Below are 20,499 nucleotides of genomic sequence, written 5' to 3' on the forward strand. Positions count from 1 at the left end.
GTATTTTAACAGCAAGAATTAGGTGTTGATACAAGCTTAAATTTAGTTGTAATACTGGGCATCCTCTCCTCCCAGCCCTCTGCGGATTGATCTGATTTTAATGTTTGAGTTTTACATCAAGAGCTAAAACCACGAACTATCCCAGGAACTGTGTTGGAACTCTAAAATAAAGAAAAGACGAAGAGGACAACAAAAGAAAACCAACTTGACAAGTCTTGACTTTGGAGAACAGAAAGCCACCAGCTGATGGAGAACAGAGGGATACTTCCTTTAACTTTATCATTCTGGGTTTCCTTCTGCTTTGCTTCTTTGCTTCCCCTTAAAAGTGATGTTCCTGTGGGTTTGTCTGTCTGTCCTTGTCCTTGTGGTGATCCTGGCATGGTGATGTGCTCTGCTTTGCGTTGTCTGTGCTTTCTTACCAGCGCATAAGTCAGTGGGGAGGACCTGAACACACCCTGGGGCAAGGAAGCCAAACTTGGAGGCCTGCGTCCCATGCAGCCTCCCCACCAACTGCAGAAGGCATGTTCTGCATGGTCACCAGTAAGTGGCTCCCTCTCACTGTGTTTATTGTCATAGGAGAGCAACCCTTATCTTGGCTCCACCCTTGCTCTCTTTCCTCGCTCTGCTCCCTTCCCACCAACCAGGGTTCATGTCAGCGCACACCCATCGTGCCCTGGCAAAGCTGGTGCTGTGAGTGATGTTTCCCATAACTCAGGGGTCCCAGGTGGCTTACCCTGAGATGGTCATTTTAGGCACATAACAGTGTAGGAATGAAAAGTGGACTTCATTGATATTTAAATCTGTCAATTTCATTTTTTGTTAAGGTTTTCCCTGATGACTTTTTAGCAATTTAACAAATAAAACGAAATGGACAGAATTGTCTTAACTGTTTTATTAGTAGAAAAGAAGAAAGAACCATAATGGGGAGCAGTTGAGGTTGGAGATTGAAGTTGGAAGCAAAGTAGTTGGAAAACTTGCCCTCCTCCTTTAGGGGGGTTGTGTTTTGGGATAGAGGTAGGGAGTTGCCCTTCCCTGGGGATAGTGTCATTTAATTAAAAAACAACTCCCCGTCATGCTTAAAGGACTTGGCATTTCAGAGCCTAAGGTACTGCCCTTTGGTGAAGACCCCAGAGAGGTGATGAGCTTGGAGCAGGACCCCAGGGGCCAGGACAACCACCACATCATCGCTGGCTTCCTAAGCAAAGAGGAGGACACAAGGCCCCAGGATCTTGAATTAGCATAGCAAATGGCGGTTAGAAACATAGGCCTGAAACCTTAGAAACTTGTATTCTAATCCTGCCTTCCCCTACTTACTGCTTAACCTCGAATACAAGTTTCGTAGTCTGTAGATACAGTTGTTTCTATCTTAAAAGGATCACGAGGGTTAATTAAAGTTGTATATGAAAGCACTAGCACCCTGCCTGGCACAGGGTAAGTGCTCAGTAGGGGGTGGCTATTATTTATAATGAACCCTGGAAGAAAATACAGGATCATGAATGAGAGGGCTGGGCACATTGTGTAAATTGTTACAAGCATGTCCCTGCAAAGGATTATGCGTGTCTATGGTTGTCTGGGTCATCTTTTAGATGTCACCGTGAGAACCTCTGAGGCTTTTGCCTCTCGAGAGCAGTAAGTAGCAGCTGCTGCCATAAATCAGGTCAGAATTGTTTCATTGTTTAATCTCCCTTTTGGACTTTAATTCCTTGGTTTGCTGGTTGAATTCTGCCTCTGGCACATCAGGTATTCTTCTGCCTAGATTCAAGGGCACACGTAGTGGGTTCCTGATCTGGAAGTGTCAGCTGGGGACTGATGACATGAGTCTTCCCCGCTGCGAGGGTGCCTGGAAGGAGACGGGCTTCACAAGGGTAGGGGGCTGCTCCAGTGCCGAAGCCACTTGCTGAGTGTGTGGCAGTTTCTTATAACCATGGGCCAAGTACCATTATGTTCCTTTCGTTCAGTGCATACTATGTAGTGACTTGTCCCCTGCTCAGGTGCTGTGACCCTGCAGCTCTCATTCTGTTTCCTGTACTTTGAGACACACAGCGAATTAGAGTGTGGCCCGAGGAAGGGCCCTCAGTACAAAGGGCCCAGCACCATGTGTTGGCCTCTATTGAATTGGCAAGAGGTAGAATGACTGACTGTTTTGTATTCTTTCACAGTTGCCCTTGTAGAAGGGTTGTACTTACTCATTGTGGGTCTATTGGGCTGAACAAGGTCCAGTGGGTAGGAGCAATAGGGGAAACATTTCTGTATTGCTGGGAAGAACTAGAACCAGTTTGGCACTGTTGGGGGAATTCAGGCATTGCCTGGGCAGTGTAGGGATGTTGTAGAGGAGGCAGTGTTTGGTGGGTGGAATGCTAGGGGTGCTCGGTGGTCCTGGGGAAGGAGGCAAACATCAGTGCCTGAGGAAGGCCCCACATGCCCCCAGCCTTCAGGATAGCTCAGCCTGTGGGCCTCCCAGACAGCATCCTAACTCAGTCTGTCCCTACCACAGGCCATGCTTCTAATCACTGATCATGCTTCTGCTCCGGAGATGACCTGAACATGAAGACAGCAACATGATCAGCCTCAGGTCAGAAGGTGTGCGGAAGCAGAGAAGAGGGAATGTGCCAGTTTGGGGAGAACACAGCTCAAAGAAGATCCATGACTCCCCCAGGCCTGGCAGGTGGTGGCATCCACTGCACAAGACTCCCTGGTCACTCCCCTGGGTATTATGGACCAGAGGCCTGTGCCCATTTAGTTTTAAATCACAGGACCTAGCGAGGGGAAGGGCAGCTCCACACTCCCCTTCTCCTTCCCAGGCCTTTGCTGCTCTTCCCCAGCTGGCTCTGTGGGTAGGCAGTGCAGGAATCACTGATTCAGACCAGGAGACCAAGGCCTTGCACATGTCACTACCCTCAGCCAGCCCCACAGCCCAAGGCTTTGCCTCCCATCACCCTCATCTGGGGACCCTCGAAAGGCCAGCCTTTGAGCACCCTCATGTCCCGCAAGACAGGAGGCATCACCTCAGAGTCTTGCAGACTGGTCTGCTTGTAGTGCTGCCACAGGGAACCGGTGTTCATTGCTTCTCTGCCTTCCCACCTTCCCCTACAATATACCACTGCTGACAGCAGTCCAGAGCTCTTGTAGATGGTCTGCGAGGTCATGATTCCACCATTGCTGGAAGCATTCAAGCAGAGACTGGTAACTTACAGGGGAGGGGTAAGCTGATGTATGCATCAGGTCAAGGATTAGGACTAAGGGTCCCCTCCATGCCCTTTCAACTCAGAAAGGGCTTCCTAGAGAGGCTGCAGGACAGGGACATGGGCTGGCTTTCAACCAGAAAAGACTTGGTTCAAAAGCCAGTTCTGTCACTTTGGGCTAAGACAAGTCATCCCACAACTCAAGAGCTGAAAAGGCCACGTAGGAGCCCCCGGATCCCGTCTGAACCTCCGATTTATCACTAACATGGCATGATGCTGCTAGCCTCACAAGTTAGCAATTCGTCTAGATCCAGCAGTAATTGTTCATCTGTGGAATAGGTGTGCTTCCCCAAAAGACCACGCGGAGGCACCCTGTGAAAGGTTTGCATCCCAGGCACTCCCAGCCTGGCCCCAGCGGGGAAACTGGATGGGCCGGAGGAGTAAAATGCCCCTTCCTCCCCTGCCTCTGTTGTAAGGCCTGGGTAGGACCCCATCCCCAGCCTCTGCCACATTTCTGAGCACCACCCCCTGGCTGCCCCCCTGCCCTCTCTGCCCCAGCCCCCAGCTGTGGGAAAGCCAGTGTTTTCCCCACCAGGCTGGGCTCTGAGCCCAGGCCCTGTCACCACACACAAAGCTGAGCTGATGTTCTAAGTAAATGCTTAAGAGGTCTGGCAGAGTGTGCGTTACCCACCAGGGAACCTGTCTGCCCACACACAGCAGGGAAGAGGCGGGGGGCGGGGGCCAGGGGCCAGGCCTTACCAGGCAGAAACCTGGGAGGAGGAAGGAAGTTCCTGCTCCCCCGTCAGCAAGGCCCAGAGAGCCCGACAGGTACTGCCCCTCACACTGGGACAACCTCGTCACAAGCCAGGGAGGTATCCCATTAGGCTGCACAAAGGTGACACATCCTGAGCTTCAAAAGCCACAGACAGTCCAAGGTATCAGACTCCAAAGCTACGGAGGAGGTAGAGAAGTGTCTGTAACCAACATAGCCAGTCAAGGGCAGGAGAATTGTTTGGAAGCCAGAGAGAGCTAAGACATGGGTTTCTCCTTGCCCCAGCCTCACCCCACTAAACTGAGGCAAGGGACAGATGAGAATAATGTCTTTCTGGGGGATTCCAGGCCTCACCCTGGGAAGACTGACTCCCCGTGGTCCAGGAAAGGTGCAGAGGGGCCCTGGGAGGTCTGGCTTATCCAGAAGGGCTGGTATTTAGGGGCTGAGGGCAGGACAGAGCGACCCATATAGATTTGATGACCACAGTCACCTCCTCAGATGTAGCAGGTAAAGAAGCTTATGACCAGAATCCACAGTGGGAGGAGAAGCCAGGACAGATGGCGCCATGGCAAAATTAAGGAAGAGAACGTGAGGCCCCTCCCAAGGTCCAGAACAGAGGATGCCCAAGGAGTGGGTGCCCCCCCACCCCCAGACACACTTCCCTGCCATTGGGGTAGCCCCTCCTACACACCGACCATGAGCTCCAGGGCTAGAGGAGCAGGAGACAAAAAGAAACAACCTTGAGGAGATTTTTAAATTGTAGAGAATGAAAAGTCCTCTGACTTTAAGTTTACTGGGAAATTATTGAATTAAAATGGCAGGAGCCAGGGGGATCCCTGGGTGGCTCAGTGGTTTAGCGCCTGCCTTTGGCCCAGGGCATGATCCCGGGATCAAGTCCCACGTCGGGCTCCCTGCATGGAGTCTGCTTCTCCCTCCTCCTGTGTCTCTGCCTCTCTCTCTCTCTCTCTCAAATCAATCTTTTAAAAAATGGCAGGAGCCGGATTAAATCAAGTCAGGAAACGGCTCTATTTTGATAAAGGTAAAAGCTTGTACTTACTCCAGTTAGGAGAGAAATCAGATAAAGTGCTAGGGAATCCCAGCACCTAGGGGTGCTGTGGCCGCTGCCAAGGGAAGAGAAGAGTATTCCAGTAGAGGTAATTCGAGTGGAACCAGGTGGAACCAGCCCTTCCAGATATGACCGTGAGAAGATCAGTGTGACCTAAATGCACAGGGCGGAACTAGAGGATGAATTGGAGAGGAGGATGAAAGGCAGGCAGGATTGGGGTCTGGACCCAGGTGAGGGCGACCCCAAGAGGACACTTAATGTATAGGGAGAAAACCCAGTCCCCAGTGGCTGACTGGATCAAGGGAGGAGGAGGCCAGCGCCCACTCCTGCAGTAAGCGAGCATGTACTGCTGCTGTGTGCCAGACTCACTCCTGTGGAGTTTATATTTCAGGGGGGCAGTGAGGGAGAAGGGACAAGTGTATAAAGAGCTGAGCAACAACCAAAAAAAAAAAAAAAAAGCTGAGCAACATCATTCCAAATAAGGACCATGAGAAAACTAAAATGGGGCGTGACAAAGTGTGATGGGCTCGGGCTCATCAGAGAAGGCCTTTCTGAGGAGGTGACATTTCAGCGGAGACCTGAATGTAAGGGCAGCCACGCAGAGAGAACAGCAGGAACAAAGGCCCTGAGGCAGGCATGAACTTGACAAATTCAAGGAGCAGAGGCAAGGCCTGTGTGTCTAGAGTATGTGAGTGAAAGCAGAGGGTGCAGGTGGGCCTTGTAGGCCACGGGGAGGGAGGGTGGGCCTGACTAGGTGCAGGGGAGGCCGTTAGAGAGTTGTGAGCAGGGAAGTGATGCGTGAGGCTGTCCAGGTCAAGGACACCAGCCTTGCTGCCAAGCGCAGGCCTGGCACATCCCAGGCTCAAAAAAACTCCCTGGGGATGATTTGGCAGCTCCAGCCCTGAATCTTGTATTTAAACAGGATCTGGACATTTTATTCCGTCCTTCCTCTTTACCCTACCGCCCTGCTTCTAAGTGCAGTTGCCCGGTGATACGATCTCAGTCTGCTCTACAGTGGTCTTTCCAGCGTCTGGCCTGGCACAGGGAGTGCTCGTACATACTCGACAAGTACTTGTCTTCACCCACTCAGGCCCAGGTGGTTTGCCCAGGTTCCTAACCGCTCCTTCCAGGCGCAGCCTCTTCAGGCCATTCCCTACGCTGCAGCCACAGCCAGTCAGCCAACACATTTCTTTTGAGCTTTTATTATGTGTCAGACATACACTAGCTAGTGGGGATTATTATGAGCCGAACTGTGTCCCTCCATCACCCCTACCACCACAAAAAAAAACAATTTTTAAGTCCTAACGCCCAGCACCTCAGAATGTCATATTTGGAGATAGGGCCTTTACAGAGGAAATTAAGTTAAAGCGAGGCCATCAGGGTGGGCCCTGATCCAGTGTGACTGTCCGTCCTTGGAAGAACAGCAAATTTGGATTCAGACTCCTACGGAGGGAAGGCAATGTGAAGACAAGAGGAGAGGTCACCTACAAGCCACTACAAGCCACAGAGAGAGGCCTGGAGCTGATCTTTCCTCCCACCCCTACCAACCTCTCGATCTATCATTTTGAGCCTCCAGAACTAAGAAAACACATTTGTGTTATGTAAGCCACCCAGTCTGGTACTGGGTTACTGCAGGTCGAGCAGACTGATTACGGGGGTAAAAGAGAACAAAAAGGGCCTTATCCTCACGGAGCTTGTGTTCTAGGTGAGAGAGACCAACAATTTAAAATTTCAGAATCAAGAGGTGCCTGGCTGACTCAGTAGAGCATGCAACCCTTGCTCTCAGGATAGTAAGTTCAAGCCCCATGTTGGATGGGGAGTTTACTTAAAAATCTTTAAAAAGTACAATTTCAGAATCCAGAGCAGGACGACATGAAGGAGTGAGCCTAGGGGGTAAGGGCGCGTCATCCAGTGGGGGAGGAGGAAGGCCTCCGCAGGTGAAGCAGCTCCTCCCATAGGAAGTTAGTGGGGGAGATGCAGAGAGCACCAGGTAGTGGGCACCACAGTGCAGTGGCCCTGTGTGGGAACAGAAGGCCAGCTTCACTGGAGTGTCGTAGGCAAGGGGAAGAGTGGCCGTGAAAGCGAGAGGTGGTCATGGGCCAGTCACAGAAGGCCTTGAAGCTATGAGGTTTGGATTTTACTCTGAGCGCAGTGGAAACTACTGGAAAACTATAAGCATGGCTGTGACATTGCCGGATTGACGTTGCCTAAAGGCTACTCTGGTGCCTCTGGCATTCCAGAAGGCAAGCTGGGAAACCCTACAGGACACAGCTGCAGTGTCCAGGCAAAAGAAGAGAAACGTAAATCTGACCATCCCTTCTCCACGTAGTCTCCTTGGGCGGCCCACCCACCTCTGCCCCCGAGGTCCTCAGGCCTGTTGTGCCTGCACACCTGGGCCGCGGACTTCTCCAGGCAGGTTGACTGTCCCTCCTTGCCTTGATAAATCCTCTCCACACCTTATGAGGCCTTGTCCAGAAGGTGCTCAACAATTTGGAGATGGAGAGAGACCAAACCATGAAGAAATTAGTGGATTAATCAGGAAGTTTTACACCAGAAGGGCTCTTAGATAGATGGTCCACCTGCTTCACCTCAGGCCTTAAGAGGAGAAGCATCTTGCTTAGGGGAACATTCAATTTAATGGTCAGAGGGGGAACAGCAAAGTGGAACTCAGTAGACCAAAATGGCCCATGAGCATCCTCCAAAATGAAATTCTGATCACCTCATTCCCAGGCTCTCACCACTGAGTGGCCTCCTGCCCGGCAGCCGTGTTTCCACCTGTGGACCTGTCATGGACCGAACTGTGTGTCTCCCCTCTACACCCCCCCCCCACTAAAATCCATATGTTAAAGCTCTAGCCCCCAGTGTGAAGAGAAGGCAGCTGCCTGCAAGCCAGGACGAAAGGCCTCACCAGGAGCCAGAACCCTGCCGGCACTTGATTTCGGGCTTCAGCTGCCAGAACTGTGAGCAACGAGATTTCTGTTGCTCAAGCCACCCAGTCTGTGGGATTCTGCTTTGGCAGCCCCAGCAGGCCCACACAGAACCCAGCTTCTGAACCGCCCAGTGCTCCTGTCCCATGTGCAAGCTTATAGACCCATCTGGCCCCTGCAGCAGAATCCCTGGTGGATGGACCCCAAGAATCCAGGTTTGAACAGGCTCCTGATGCTCACTGAAGTGTCCTCTCCATGGGCTCTCAAGGGCAGTGAAGGCTGATTCCCCTAAAAACCTCTGGCCACTAGCTCCTCTGATCACCAGCCTCCCTCTCTGTCCAAGAAGATTTCACATCTGGCCTCCAGGTGAACTGGCGAGCTCATTCTGCGGAGTTGCTTCGTTTCCTCAGGCTCTCCCTGAGCCCTCTGGGAGCCAAGACAGGGCAGGGCTAAACGGTGAAGTCCGGAAACTCAGATAAGTCAGATCTGAGCCCTGCCCCGGAGGCACTCCTGGTCCACGGAGAGAGCGCTCCACACTGTGGCCTCTCCTGACTCGGCAGATGCGGTAAGAATGGCAGGAAAGGGCGCTGAGCACCTGGGAGCGTGGGCGAGGGTTTCAAGCTGCGGGATCCTGTAGGGCTGGTATTCAGTTGTGTTTCTGCCTGACTTCGGTGGAAGCAGGTTGAGAGCAAGCGCCCAGTCTCACGCTGCCGCTTCCCCTCTACTCTCTTGGGACTTAACAGGCCTCAGTGATTTGTGGGTTCATGGCCTCGGGCTGCTTTCAGCACTACTAAGAGGAGCCCTCCTAGTCCCTGGGGGCAAAGTTTTAAAAAAGCAACAACAGGAGACCCAGTCTGGCAGGACAGGCGTTCAGACCCCAGGAACCCCAGGTTTCAAGCGTAGTTTTCTTCTCACTGACCAGCTGTGTGATGTGACCTCAGGTAATTATGTTGTCTCCGAATTTCCTCAGCTATTAAAGAGAAGAGGGGTAATAAAACAAGCCTTCCTAATGAGGTCCCCTCTGGAAGCCCCCGCTGTCTGGCACTCAGTTATCCTTCAATAAAGGTTAATTTATAGATCACTCCTTTAAAAAAAAAAAAATAGTGATTTGTCCTGCGGGAAGCCTCCTGCAAGAAGATGCTGGTGGCAATTAAGTGTAATAGCCTCTCAGGAAGGACCCAGCTGCATCCTGTCCCACTCACAGGTGCCCACCTTCTGCTAACAGGCGGGTGCTGGTGGCTGGAACAGGGGACAAGGGGCTCACGACCTCGGTGCTGAAATGTCAGCTCCAGGGGGCCAGTCCTTCGGGGCCTGGAACAGGGGAACACCTAGCAGGTGCCCAGTAATCCCTTGCTGAACGAACGAGATGAATCAATAAATGAATGACTGCCCGACACCATCCTGTGGGCCTCTGACTCCTTTTTAAGAGCTTGAGCAAGTCCCTTAACCCCTCTGAGCTGCTGTGTCCCCAGTCGTGAAGGCAGCGGGGTCTGTCCTGGGTCCTGGGTCCTGCAGCAGGAGCAGGAGGAGCAGGGTGAGCGGAGGGCACAAGCGCAGCCGCAGCGCCGCTGTACCAAGCAAGCCCCAGGAGGCACCAGCATAGGCGGCGGCCGGCGCTGAGACGCAGGAAGGCTCCCGGGGGAGGGGCTGGAACGGGATTTGGGGGGAAGGCAGGGGGAGACCCCGGCCCGCAGGGGGAGGCCGGTGCAGGGCGGCGCGGCGCCGTGGTGGCGGCGGACTGGAGAGGAGCCCGCCCCGCCTCCGCCGTCTCCCTGACAACGGCCTCCGCGCATGCGCCCCAAGGCCGGCGGCCGGGCAGGGGCGCGCTCCGAAGCCGGACGCAAGCCGGGCGGAAGTGGCCCTGGAGGGCCGCGCTCTTAAAGAGACCCGCTCCGCCCGGACCGGTTCGCCCACGGGACCTGCTGCGGGTGAGGGCTGGGTGGCCCCGGGGTCGGGATCGAGGCCGAGGACAAACAGGGCTGCCTGACACCCCGCCCCCACGGCCCAAGATGACCTGGGAGGGGAGGGCCGCGAGTGTCCCCGGGGAGCAGTATGTGGGGAAGAAGAGACTATGGGGTTGCACCTCCCGGGTAATAAGAGGGAGACGGGGATCGTGTGACTCCCCAGGACCGTGGACGGAGCTCGGGCCCAGGGCGCTGATGGGGTAAGGGTGGGGGCCCCATAACCGACCCCCCAGCCCCCCGGGAGGGAGCTGGGGCTCCAAGGGAGAGTCGGAGAGCAGGTTGAGAGGCATCAAGGTCCAGCTCCGGGCAGTTACCCTCCCCCATCCCCCACTCAGCCTCCTGCCGCCTCCTCACCCGGTCGGGGCGCCCAGCCATGGCCAGACCACCCGCCCCGGGCTCGGTGATTGTTCCAGACTGGCACGAGAGCGCCGAGGGCAAGGAGTACCTGGCCTGCATCCTGCGCAAGAACCGCAGACGGGTGTTCGGTAAGTGCCTGTGGCCTGTCACCCCCGGGTGACAAGTGTCACCTGGTGTTTCCTGGGGGGGGGGGGGGGTGCAGAGAAGTAGGGCAGTGAGGGCCTGCTTTTCACTTGGGGACCCCTGGAAGCCCTATCCCTGGGCGCGCCCCCCCGCCCCCCGCAGGCCTTAGAGCTAATTCCATCATCAGAGCCAGGAACATGGAAACAGCCCAAACCCTGCCAAGAACCACTGTCACCAGAGAGGCTGTTGATTGAGTTCTCACCCGGTGCCAGGCCCTCTGCTGGGCACATTACACAACAGACCCCCCCATTTATCCTCAACACTACCCCTTACAGACTTCTCCAAGATCCAGCCTGCTAAATAGAGGTAAGCCTCACCTATATCCTGCTGTCTCTAAGACAAGACATTCGTATTTCCCAGGATGAAGCCAACCCAGGGTTGGGCTGACAGGTCAGCCTGGCGTCTGCTGTGAGAGCTCAGCTCCAGCCAGAAGAAACAAAGCACCGGAAAGGTTTAAGACAGAGAATGAGAGGGCAACCCACAACTTAGGACTTTCAGGTCCTAGGCCCTGTGGATGTATCCTAATTTAGACTCTTTTTTTTTCCAATTAAAAGCATTCATAAAGATCTGATCTATTGATTCTAATAAGTTTATTTATAGTAATTGAGAATAGGGATCCCTGGGTGGCGCAGTGGTTTGGCGCCTGCCTTTGGCCCAGGGCGCGATCCTGGAGACCCGGGATCGAATCCCACGTCGGGCTCCCGGTGCATGGAGCCTGCTTCTCCCTCTGCCTGTGTCTCTGCCTCTCTCTCTCTCTGTGACTATCATAAAAAAAAAAAAAAAAAAAAAATTAAAAAAAAAAGTAATTGAGAATATGTGTGCCGATATTTCTCCATTGAAGAAACACTGATGAAAAACCTTGCCTCTACATGTGGGAAGTCTAGAACGTGTGATAATAGTATCAATTAAAACAGTCTCATGCATGCATCAAACTTTAAAAGTATTTTGGTGTTATCTGGAGTGGGCCTTGGTGCAGCTCATAGAGCACAAGTGCTCTTAGCCGAGCTCATCCAGGGATCCTGCTTGTGTCCCAGGCCTCTAATGAGTATAGAAAACCATGGGTGGCTGGCACTGGAAGGCTCTTAAGAGTTGATGGGTCTGATGGGGCAAGTGCAGGTTGACCTCTTGACACCCCACCCCCCACCCCGTTCCCTTCTCACCCAGGGCTGCTGGAACGGCCAGTGCTGCCCCCACCCGTGGCCATTGACACAGCCAGCTACAAGATCTTCATGTCTGGGAAGAGTGGCGTGGGCAAGACGGCACTGGTGGCCAAGCTGGCTGGCCTAGATGTACCCGTGGTACACCATGAGACCACTGGTGAGTCCAACCATGGAGGGCTTCCCTGGGGTGGAGGAAAGACTGGCCCTTGTCCCACCATTTACTCTGCAACCTTGAAAAGTCACTTCACTTCTCTGAGCCTACACTGTTCAACAGAGATAATAGTACCAACGCCAAAGTACTAGTGGTAGTACTGAGCTGACACAAGACAGGTGCTCGAGGAGCACTACTCTTCCTTTCTTCTTTCCTTCCACTGGATGCTCATTGGCCATCAGGTTGCAACATCTTCCAGTATCCAGTACCTTTGGGTCTCCCTCTGCGTACAAGTGAAACTGCTTTGTCTTGGCTAGGGCTACAGCTGCATCTCCCCAGCCGACTCATCTAGGGCAGGTCGGTTTCTCCATCAGATTGAGGTTAGCGACTGTATCTTCCTCGTCAGGCTGGTGACCCACCAGGGACATGTCTTCTTCCTATTTCTTCCTGGCCACCTACCCCTCTCCACTCTGCCTCCCCCATGCTGAATGGCTGACCCTCCCCAGGCATCCAGACCACCGTGGTATTTTGGCCAGCCAAGCTGCAGGTCAGCGACCGTGTTGTCATGTTCCGCTTTGAGTTCTGGGACTGTGGGGAGTCTGCACTCAAAAAGTTCGATCACATGCTGCCGGTGAGCAGGCAGGTGGGCCTGGGAGGGTCTGGGAGGAGCTAGTTGTCTGTTGCCTGCTCTGCAGGAGCCAGATTTGGGCATGGGCCGAGGGTGCTGCCCCACGTGGGTGAGCTCTGAGCTGGCAGGGGGGACTGGGTCCTAGCCTGAGCTCTGCCCTAGGATAGTCACTCCCTGCTCTGGGCCTGTGGAGGGAGGAGTGAGCTGAGACTTCTCAGGGCCTCGGGTTACAAGCCTCACATCAGCCTCTCCATCCCCAGGCTTGCAAGGAGAAAACAGATGCTTTCCTCTTCCTCTTCTCCTTCACCGACCGCGCCTCCTTTGAAGACCTCCCTGGACAGCTGGCCCGAGTAGCAGGAGAGGCCCCTGGTGTTGTCAGGATGGTCATCGGCTCCAAGTATCCTTTGGGTGGCCCCTAGAACAGTCAGAGGCCACACTTGGCAAGGCATGGAGCAAGGGTATCAGGGACACTGCCTCTGCCCAGTTGTGGGGCCTAGTCCCATGGACTTTAACTTTTTTTTTTTTTTTTAAGATTTTATTTATTCATGAGAGACAGAGAGGGAGGCAGAGACACAGGCAGAGGGAAAAGCAGGCTCCTCAGACAGAGCCTGATGTGGGACTCGATCCCGGAACCCCAGGATCACACCCCAAGCCAAAGACAGATGCTCAACTGCTGAGCCACCAGGCGTCCCCCATGGACTTTATCTTAAAGGCAGCAGGGGCCTCCCCTGCACCAGCCCAGGGAGGAGGGCTAAGGCGGCCGGTAAGCAGGGGCACCCAGCCAGGCTCCTTGACCCTCCTCCAGATTTGACCAGTACATGCACACAGATGTGCCTGAGCGTGACCTCACAGCCTTCCGGCAGACCTGGGAACTGCCCCTCCTGCGGGTGAAGAGTGTGCCAGGGCGGCGGCTGGCGGATGGGCGCACGCTAGATGGGCGGGCTGGCCTGGCCGACATTGCCCACGTGCTCAATGGCCTGGCGGAACAGCTGTGGCACCAGGACCAGGTGGCGGCTGGCCTGCTCCCCAGCGCCTCTGAGAACACCCCCAGCTGATCCCTACTCCCAACTCTCAGGCGACCTAAGGAAGAGGGCGGCAACCAGGTCCTAAGGCCGAGGCAGGAATATCGATGGCATCCTGAGGGCTGGCCAGAGGGGCCTGTCAGGAGAATGGTGCCCTGAGAAGCCTCCTGTCCCAGCAGCACCTTCCTTGCAGAATTCATGGCAGTGAGATGGGGGCACAAGGCTCTGTGGGCCAGGCGACTGAGGGCACGTGGGTGCCCCCCGGCCTTCTCCCTCTGCCCTGGGTGTGTGTGTGGGGTCTAGACTCCAGAAGCTGAGGAACTATAGGGGCAGGGCCCACTGGCCTCAAGCTTCTCCCCCAACTGCCTGTTACCCACTCCCTTTCTGCTGTACCCAGAGATGGTGACTGGGAAGAGGGTTGTCCCAGCCGGGCCTTCGATCAAGAGCCTGTATTAGTTGAGGTGACACCATCTGCTGTACCAGATAAACCCCAAAATATCGGTGGCTTAACTCTACTGAAAATTTTTTCTTGCTGTGCCTCACTTCAGGTAAAAGTGAAGGTGGGTCTGGAGGTTCTGCTGAATGAACTCATGCAGAGACGCTGACCCCAGGGCAAAAGGGGTTCCGGGTTTGCCCTGGGGCATCAACACGCGGTCAGCAGATTCGCAATGAGTGCAAGTGGAAGGTCACCTAGGAGGTTTCCGTGGACCTGGCCTCTGGCCATGTGCCTTCTGCCCACCTTCCTTGGCCAACACCATAGTCACATGGTTACGTGGTGCTGCAGGGCATGCCGGGAAATGTAGTCCACCACCGTGTTAAGTAGGTGAGGCCTCTCTGCAGTACCTTTCTCCATCTCGAAGGTGTCAGGCTAGGATTAGGACAGGGGCCCTGCCAGCCTGGGGAATCTGAAAACTCACTTTGCAGGACCAGGGGCTGAACCAGGTGGGGTCAGGGAGTGAGTTGCCCAGTTGGGCAGCTCTGCGCTGTGGAAAGCCACAAGGGCAGGTGTAGGAAAGTGAGTGAATTTGCCCACTCTTCTTCACCCCTGCCCCATCTGCCGGAGACACTGGTGAACGCAGGCCGACGTATGGCGGGGTGCCGATGATGAGGGCCTTTATACGTTTGGACACCCCCTGATGGTGGGCTGAGGCCTGGCCTGAGTCTGAGCCAACCGGAAGGGCCAGCCATGTGGCCCCAAAAGCCAGCTGACCCTTGGAGCCCCCTCTTGCGAAGGCAGCACTGGGCTCTGTACACCCCATACTCAACATGCGCGATCACATACTAGCACTTGTTCTAAAACTCTGCCCTTCACACGTATGCCCACCTCCTGCTGGCACACACAGGAAGTTCCTGTATACCCACTCTGGCTCACACTCCTGGGCGCACTGTTTGCCTACATGGCATTTACCACGTCTACCACCCTGGGCTCCACCTGAAGTTTTGTCACCCCTTCCAGGGCCCAAAGGACTGATTTGAGCACCTTCTTACCGCCCCCAGCTCTGGTTCAGAGCTGAGACCTGAGCTCATCCCATACCCCAGACTAGGAATGTCCGTGGGCAGGACCCCATGCCTCTCAGTGGCACAGCTGGTAGACTGGCTACGGCTCCTGGGCCATAGACCCTCCCACTGGAGGCGTCAGCTCTGTTTCTGGGCAGCAGGTTCAGTCTGTTCTTCTCTGTTCTTAGCTCCAGTAGACCTTACCCTAGCAGGCGACAGCAAAGTTTGAGACCCAGTGAAGGTAGCCTCTGTGCTTGAATGTGACCCCGTAGCTATAGATTATCTGTGTTGTGAGCACCGGCTACCCCATGTCCAGCCGGTTATCTCTGGGCTCGAAGCTCCCCCAGAAAGGAAGCTTCTGTGTCCTTCTGCATCTTTCTTGGGCAACAGCTCTGCACCAGCAGGCCAGTTTTCTCCTGGTTAGCCCTGCTTCAGTCAGGGAATCACCCTGCCACCCTCCTTCACCCCAAACCAGGAGGTGAACAGACCCTGTGTTTGCCTGTGTAAGGACAAGGTGGGAAGGGTGGTGGGACTTGGAGCCCAGCCACCCGCCATCGCAGCAGCATGTTCTCAGCCCCTGCCAGACCTGCCCCTGTGCCACTTCAGTACTTAGTAGGCTGCTTGTCCAGGGGCCTCCAAGGCAGTGTAGAACTGGGAAGCCGAGGGAGGAAGGAAGCATTATTACAGCTGGTGGCCGTGCCTGCAGGGTGCTCTCTGGGCAGGGTCACAGGGAGAGTGAGAGGAGTGTGTAGACACACATGTGTGGATTCAGGCCAGCTTCGTGGGCCTGCCACGTGGGCAGTCCCCAGGGTCCCACACTCAGAGGGGCCTTCCCACCTGGTTTAATGCTCTGCAGTTGCCATCTTGGAACTGTGGACACCACAAATTATGCAGCAAGTCCTGGTGTGTTGTCCAGGGACAGGGTCTAGGTTCCAGATAAAGCTCCCCTCTCAGGACTTGGAGACAGAGGCTGCTTCAGTGAAGTGTCACAAGGGAGGCCCATAGGAGAAGGGACCATCTTCTCCTGAGGTGAGGGTGGGGGTGGGTTGTGCTATGGCCCTGCCCTGCTCCTGATCTTCCCTGAGTCAGGACTTAGAAGCCCCGCTTCCTTCCCCAAACAGGCTCTCAAGGAGTCCCACCCCCTTCCCTACAGATGGGGAGTGCCTTGGACGACTTGTGTCCATCCCCCCCCCAAATTTATCCTTTGAAATCTGAATCCCTAATGCCCTGGTATTAGGGGCCTTTGGGAGGTGATTAGCTCTTGAGGACCGAGCCTCAAGCATGGGATTAGTTCTTTTATGAAAGAGACCCCCCAGAGCTCTGTAGCCGGTCTACCCAATGAAGACACAGAAAGTGCAGGCTGTAAGCCAGGTCCTCAAGGACCCTGCTGGCACCTTGATCGTGGACTTCCTGCCTTCAGAGCCGCAAGAAACAAATCTCTGTTGTTTATAAGCCACCCAGTCTGTGGTATTTGTTATAGCAGCTCAAACAGACTAAGATAGAGAAGCTGAGGTCCTGAGGGGGACAGGTGTTTGCCCAAGGTCGCAGAGCCTTGAAACAGCCCCGAGGCTCTCGGCCCTTGGCACTCCCCTCCCTTGAACCATCCCTCCCCTTCATCCCCTAATGCTGTCTGGGGAGGCAGGGGGCGTGGGGGAGTGTCCAGCCCCTCACAGGCCCTTTCCAGGTTCTCCCTGCTTTTCCAGCTGAGAAGCCTGGGACTGCCCCCGTAGGAGGGGAATGCAGAGCTGGCACCTCCTTCCTCCCTCTCCTTCCCTTTTCCTCCTCCCACTGCCCTTCCCAGTTCCACGCAGAGCTGGTCAGTGAAAGGTTCTTCCCTGCCGCCAGCCAAATCTGGCAGGCCTCCTGGGCAACTGGGAGGAGCCCCGGCAAGAAACCTGGCCCCAGGATAAGGAAGGGGAGCTGGGTGGGCTTCCAGGGCTCTGGCTGAGGCCAGGGTGGGGGTAGAGTTTCCTGTCTTGCTGAGGATCTCTTAGCCCCCGAGCAGCCTGGTGCCAACTGTGATCCCTGTGTACCAGGCACAGACTTGGAGATGGGGGGGCGGGGAGTGCCCAGATGGAGGCAGGAGGCTCAGGAGCCAGGACCAGTTGGAGCTGTTTGGAGTCCAATCCCCAGAGGGCCAAGCTGGGGGTGGAGAGTGAAGGGTTGCAGGGCTGGGGGCGGTGGAGGTTCTTCCCTCCCTGTGACCTCCGACCCAGAGCCTGGGACAGTGGGGGTGGGGGAGGCTGGTGTTCAACTCTATTCTAGAAAGTGGGGGTGGATCCTGGGAGCAAGGATGATTGACTGAGGGGGCGCAGGAGGAAGGTGAAGGAGAGCTAGAACCTCGGACCATTCACTTTAATTCCTGTGTGTCGTCTGTAAAATGAAGACAACAGCAACACCCCCTTTCTTCTTTTGAGTTGTAAGTAAATGTGTGTAGAATGTTCAGCGCCGCAGGAGGCAGCAAGTGAAGGGCACAGTAAACGCTGGCTATTGCCTTCGTCCTTGCCTTCCGGTAGAGGTGGCCCTTGTTGGGCTGAGAGCAGCTGGAGAGGAGGGAGACCGGCCGGGTCGCAGATGGGGGGACAGCGAGGTGGCAGTTGCCCTGCATATTCCCCGGGGGTGGGCGGCTGATGGGCAGAGGGAGGGGCAGCCCAGCTGGGTGGGGAATGGAGGAGCTCCTGGCACCTGCAAGTGCACCCGGAGCCCCACCCCCTCACTCCGGTCCTGGGGCGCCCTGGACGGCGATGGCACCCAGAACGGGCACCTGGACCACGACCATGTCTGTGCTCCCGCATCAGCATTTATGCCTCAGACTCCCGGGGCAACCTTTTCTGCGCAGGAAGAACCACCTGGGTGAGACCTGGGCCAGACAGGACTCTTGCCACACATCACGAGGGTGGAGTAGCCGCCCCACGGTCCCTCCCTTAAATCCCCTCTCCCCTAAATCCCAGGCAGCTCTGGTCTATTTCTTGCAACGGGCAGTTCCACTTGGAACTACACCCAGTCCCTCTTGCGGCAGCGCAACTATTTCCTTGAATTTCAGCTTCAGGGGGACCGATAAGCCCCGGCTCCCCGCCCAGGAGGGAGGTGATGATGCAGACGGTCCTAACCGGCCCCCGGCCCGCGGTGGGACAGTCTTGAGCTCCTGCGGGAAGAGCTGCTGTGACCCCCGCGGAGGCCGTGGAGTCCAGTGGGAAGAACCAGCGCCCTGGGCTGCGCGGCGCCAGCTGTGTCCCCCAACGAGCTCTGCGACCTGCGGGAGTGACTTCAACACCTCATCTGTAAAATGGGCTCTACCGTAGGGTCACCCCCAGAGAAGGGCTGGGATGCTTAAGTGGACAAAGTGTGTTCAGCGCTCGGCCCAGGGCCTGGCACCATGGACGTGGCCCGTACAGTGGACACAGCAGCCACAGCTTGAGGTCGCAGCCCACTCGGGAGTCTCTCCACGTTCATACGTGGGGTGCTAGTTCCCTTCCTCATTTGAACTTCAAAAGAGAAAACGCGCATCAAAGCGCTTTTGGGCTTTTTTTTTTTTTTTTTTAAAGATTTTGTTTATTTATTCATGAAAGACAGAGAGAGAGAGAGAGAGAGAGAGAGAGAGAGAGAGAGAGAGAGAGAGAGAGAGAAGCAGAGCCACACACAGGCAGAGGGAGAAGCAGGCTCCATGCAGAGAGCCTGAAGTGGGACTGGATCCTAGGATTCCAGGATCACGCCCCAGGCCAAAGGCAGGTGCTAAACCGCTGAGCCACCCAGAGATCCCCCAAAGCGCTTTTGAAGGCGGGAAGGACCCTCGTGCAGCGGGACCTGTCACCCCCAGCCGGGGTCGCAAGGCAAGGGACTCGGGGCTGGGGCCCACCAGGAGACCCTGGCCCCCGGGAGCACGGGCCCGCCCCGCCCCACGCCGTGGGCTTCGCCAAGCTGAGCGCACCTGGTTCCACGCGGAGGACCCGGGAGGGGTTACCAGGGGTGCGGAGTGTTGCCAGGTGCGGGTGACCCTGCTCTGGGCCCCCGGGCCTGACCCCACCTGGCCTCGGACCGCTAGGCGGAGCAGCTGCGGCGCCTGGGCGGGCGCGACTCTGCAGCAACCCGTGGCCAAGCGGCCCGGGCTTCCCCGGCGCACAGCCCGCAGCTCCTCGCTCCCTGCTCCCGGCTCCCCGCACCCCGCTCTCCGCTCCCAGCTCCCGGCACCCGGCTCCTAGCTCCCCGCTCCTAGCTCCCTGCGAGCCGCGGGAGGCGGCCGGGCCTTCGGCGCAGGGGCCGGGCGCTGTGCTCCCAGGCTCCGCGGGGAGGCACCACTTTAGGTCTGGAGCCAGTCCGCGTCCTAGCGGCCCGCGGTGCCCCATTCCCACCTCCTCAGTCCCCCTCGGACGCTCACCCGCTGGAACACCCCAGCGCAGGCCGAGCTTTGTGGGCAGATGGGCTCTCTGGCCTTAGCAACCGGAAGGTCGCCCCCCTCGGTCCCCAGCCTGAGACGAGACTCTGCAGTCCCGCTGTGTTAGGTCTGGCGCTGGGCAGAGGGCTCCCGCCCCGGCTCCGCTCACCGATTCCTGGGCAGGGATTACTAGGACTCCTACTTCAACACCAACACGCTGAGGCAGGGGTGGCGAGACAATCGCCTGGGAGGGTGGAGCTGGGACCTAAGTGGGGAGCTGATGGCAGGATTCTCTCTGGCAGGCGGCAGTCTGCGGGAAGATGGCCATTGCCGTTGCTGGCAGGGGGAGTCTACACTGCAGCCTTCCCACTGCATGAAGAGGAGAGGACGCAGGCTCAGCTCTCTCCTGCTCCTGGGGCATCAGGAAGGAATTCTGGGACTTCCCTGCAACCCTCCCTCCTTTCATCTGCCTAGGGCCCCTTGGAACCGCCCAGACCCCGACCCTCACCGATTGCTGTATTCATACTGGACCTGCTGGAGATGCTAGCACAGGTACCAAGCCCTGTACCTTGTATGAGTACCTTGGGAAGAAGGTGGCCATCTACTCTGGCTAGATGAGTCTGGCATTGGGGGTGGGGGCTGGGAGCTGGGGTCAAGTGCAGAGATGGTGGCTTATGGACTTTGTTAACCTCTTTAGGCTTTTGCACAGCCTGGCTGCTGCCTGGCTGCTGCCCTTCTGGGCACCTTGGTCTTTATCTCTGACCTTATCTGCATGGGCACCAACACACCATGAGTAGCTGGAGCTGGGGGCAGGGGGATGGGCTGGGTGGGCTGGATTAGGTGGCTGGTTGAGAATAGACCTTTCCAGGATGAGCACCTTTTGCTTATAGGGAAAAGATCTAGGCCATGAGGGTGCATTCCTCATGTGCCCTCTCTGCAACACTGTGCCATGTGGAATATTTCCAAGATCTGCCCCATGGCAAGGTGAGCCAGGGACAAGAGCAAGGGAATGGGTAGGTGTTTGGGACACCTGGACCTGGCTGCAGGGAAAGCAGTGCTGGCCACACAGTATGTCCTCTCTCCCTCCCTTGCAGTTGGGCTATCTGGTGACTGTGTTCTTCAGCATCTTCATGTCCTTCCAAGCCACAGCCTTCCTGGAGCCGTGGAAGTGCAAGCGCATCACCTTGGCCCATCACTAGGACCTCAGTGGCTTCCAGG

General features: G+C 56.0%; 1 protein-coding gene and 1 long non-coding RNA gene across 4 annotated transcripts; both read left to right on the plus strand.

The window, feature by feature from the left end:
- Positions 1-8,031: 8,031 nt before the first annotated feature.
- Positions 8,032-13,934, plus strand: CPLANE2 (ciliogenesis and planar polarity effector 2). 3 transcript variants are annotated; one of them, XM_038531878.1, is made up of 6 exons: positions 8,032-8,512; positions 10,247-10,396; positions 11,616-11,768; positions 12,269-12,393; positions 12,651-12,787; positions 13,196-13,934. In XM_038531878.1, the coding sequence occupies exons 2-6, from the start codon at positions 10,285-10,287 to the stop codon at positions 13,443-13,445; spliced, it is 777 nt and encodes a 258-aa protein (XP_038387806.1). In that variant the 5' UTR covers positions 8,032-8,512; positions 10,247-10,284; the 3' UTR covers positions 13,446-13,934. The 3 variants fall into 3 exon arrangements, with proteins under 3 accessions (XP_038387806.1, XP_038387805.1, XP_038387807.1); XM_038531877.1 differs by lacking the exon at positions 8,032-8,512 and adding an exon at positions 9,743-9,875; XM_038531879.1 differs by lacking the exon at positions 8,032-8,512 and adding an exon at positions 9,891-10,111.
- A 307-nt stretch (positions 13,935-14,241) lies between these two features.
- LOC119870480 lies at positions 14,242-20,432 on the plus strand. The gene is made up of 3 exons (XR_005356139.1): positions 14,242-17,328; positions 19,756-19,833; positions 20,376-20,432. It is a non-coding gene; the product is annotated as an uncharacterized LOC119870480 (long non-coding RNA).
- Positions 20,433-20,499: the final 67 nt, after the last annotated feature.

The sequence above is a fragment of the Canis lupus genome, chromosome 2, assembly GCF_011100685.1.
Source record: "Canis lupus familiaris isolate Mischka breed German Shepherd chromosome 2, alternate assembly UU_Cfam_GSD_1.0, whole genome shotgun sequence".
NCBI lineage: Eukaryota > Metazoa > Chordata > Mammalia > Carnivora > Canidae > Canis > Canis lupus.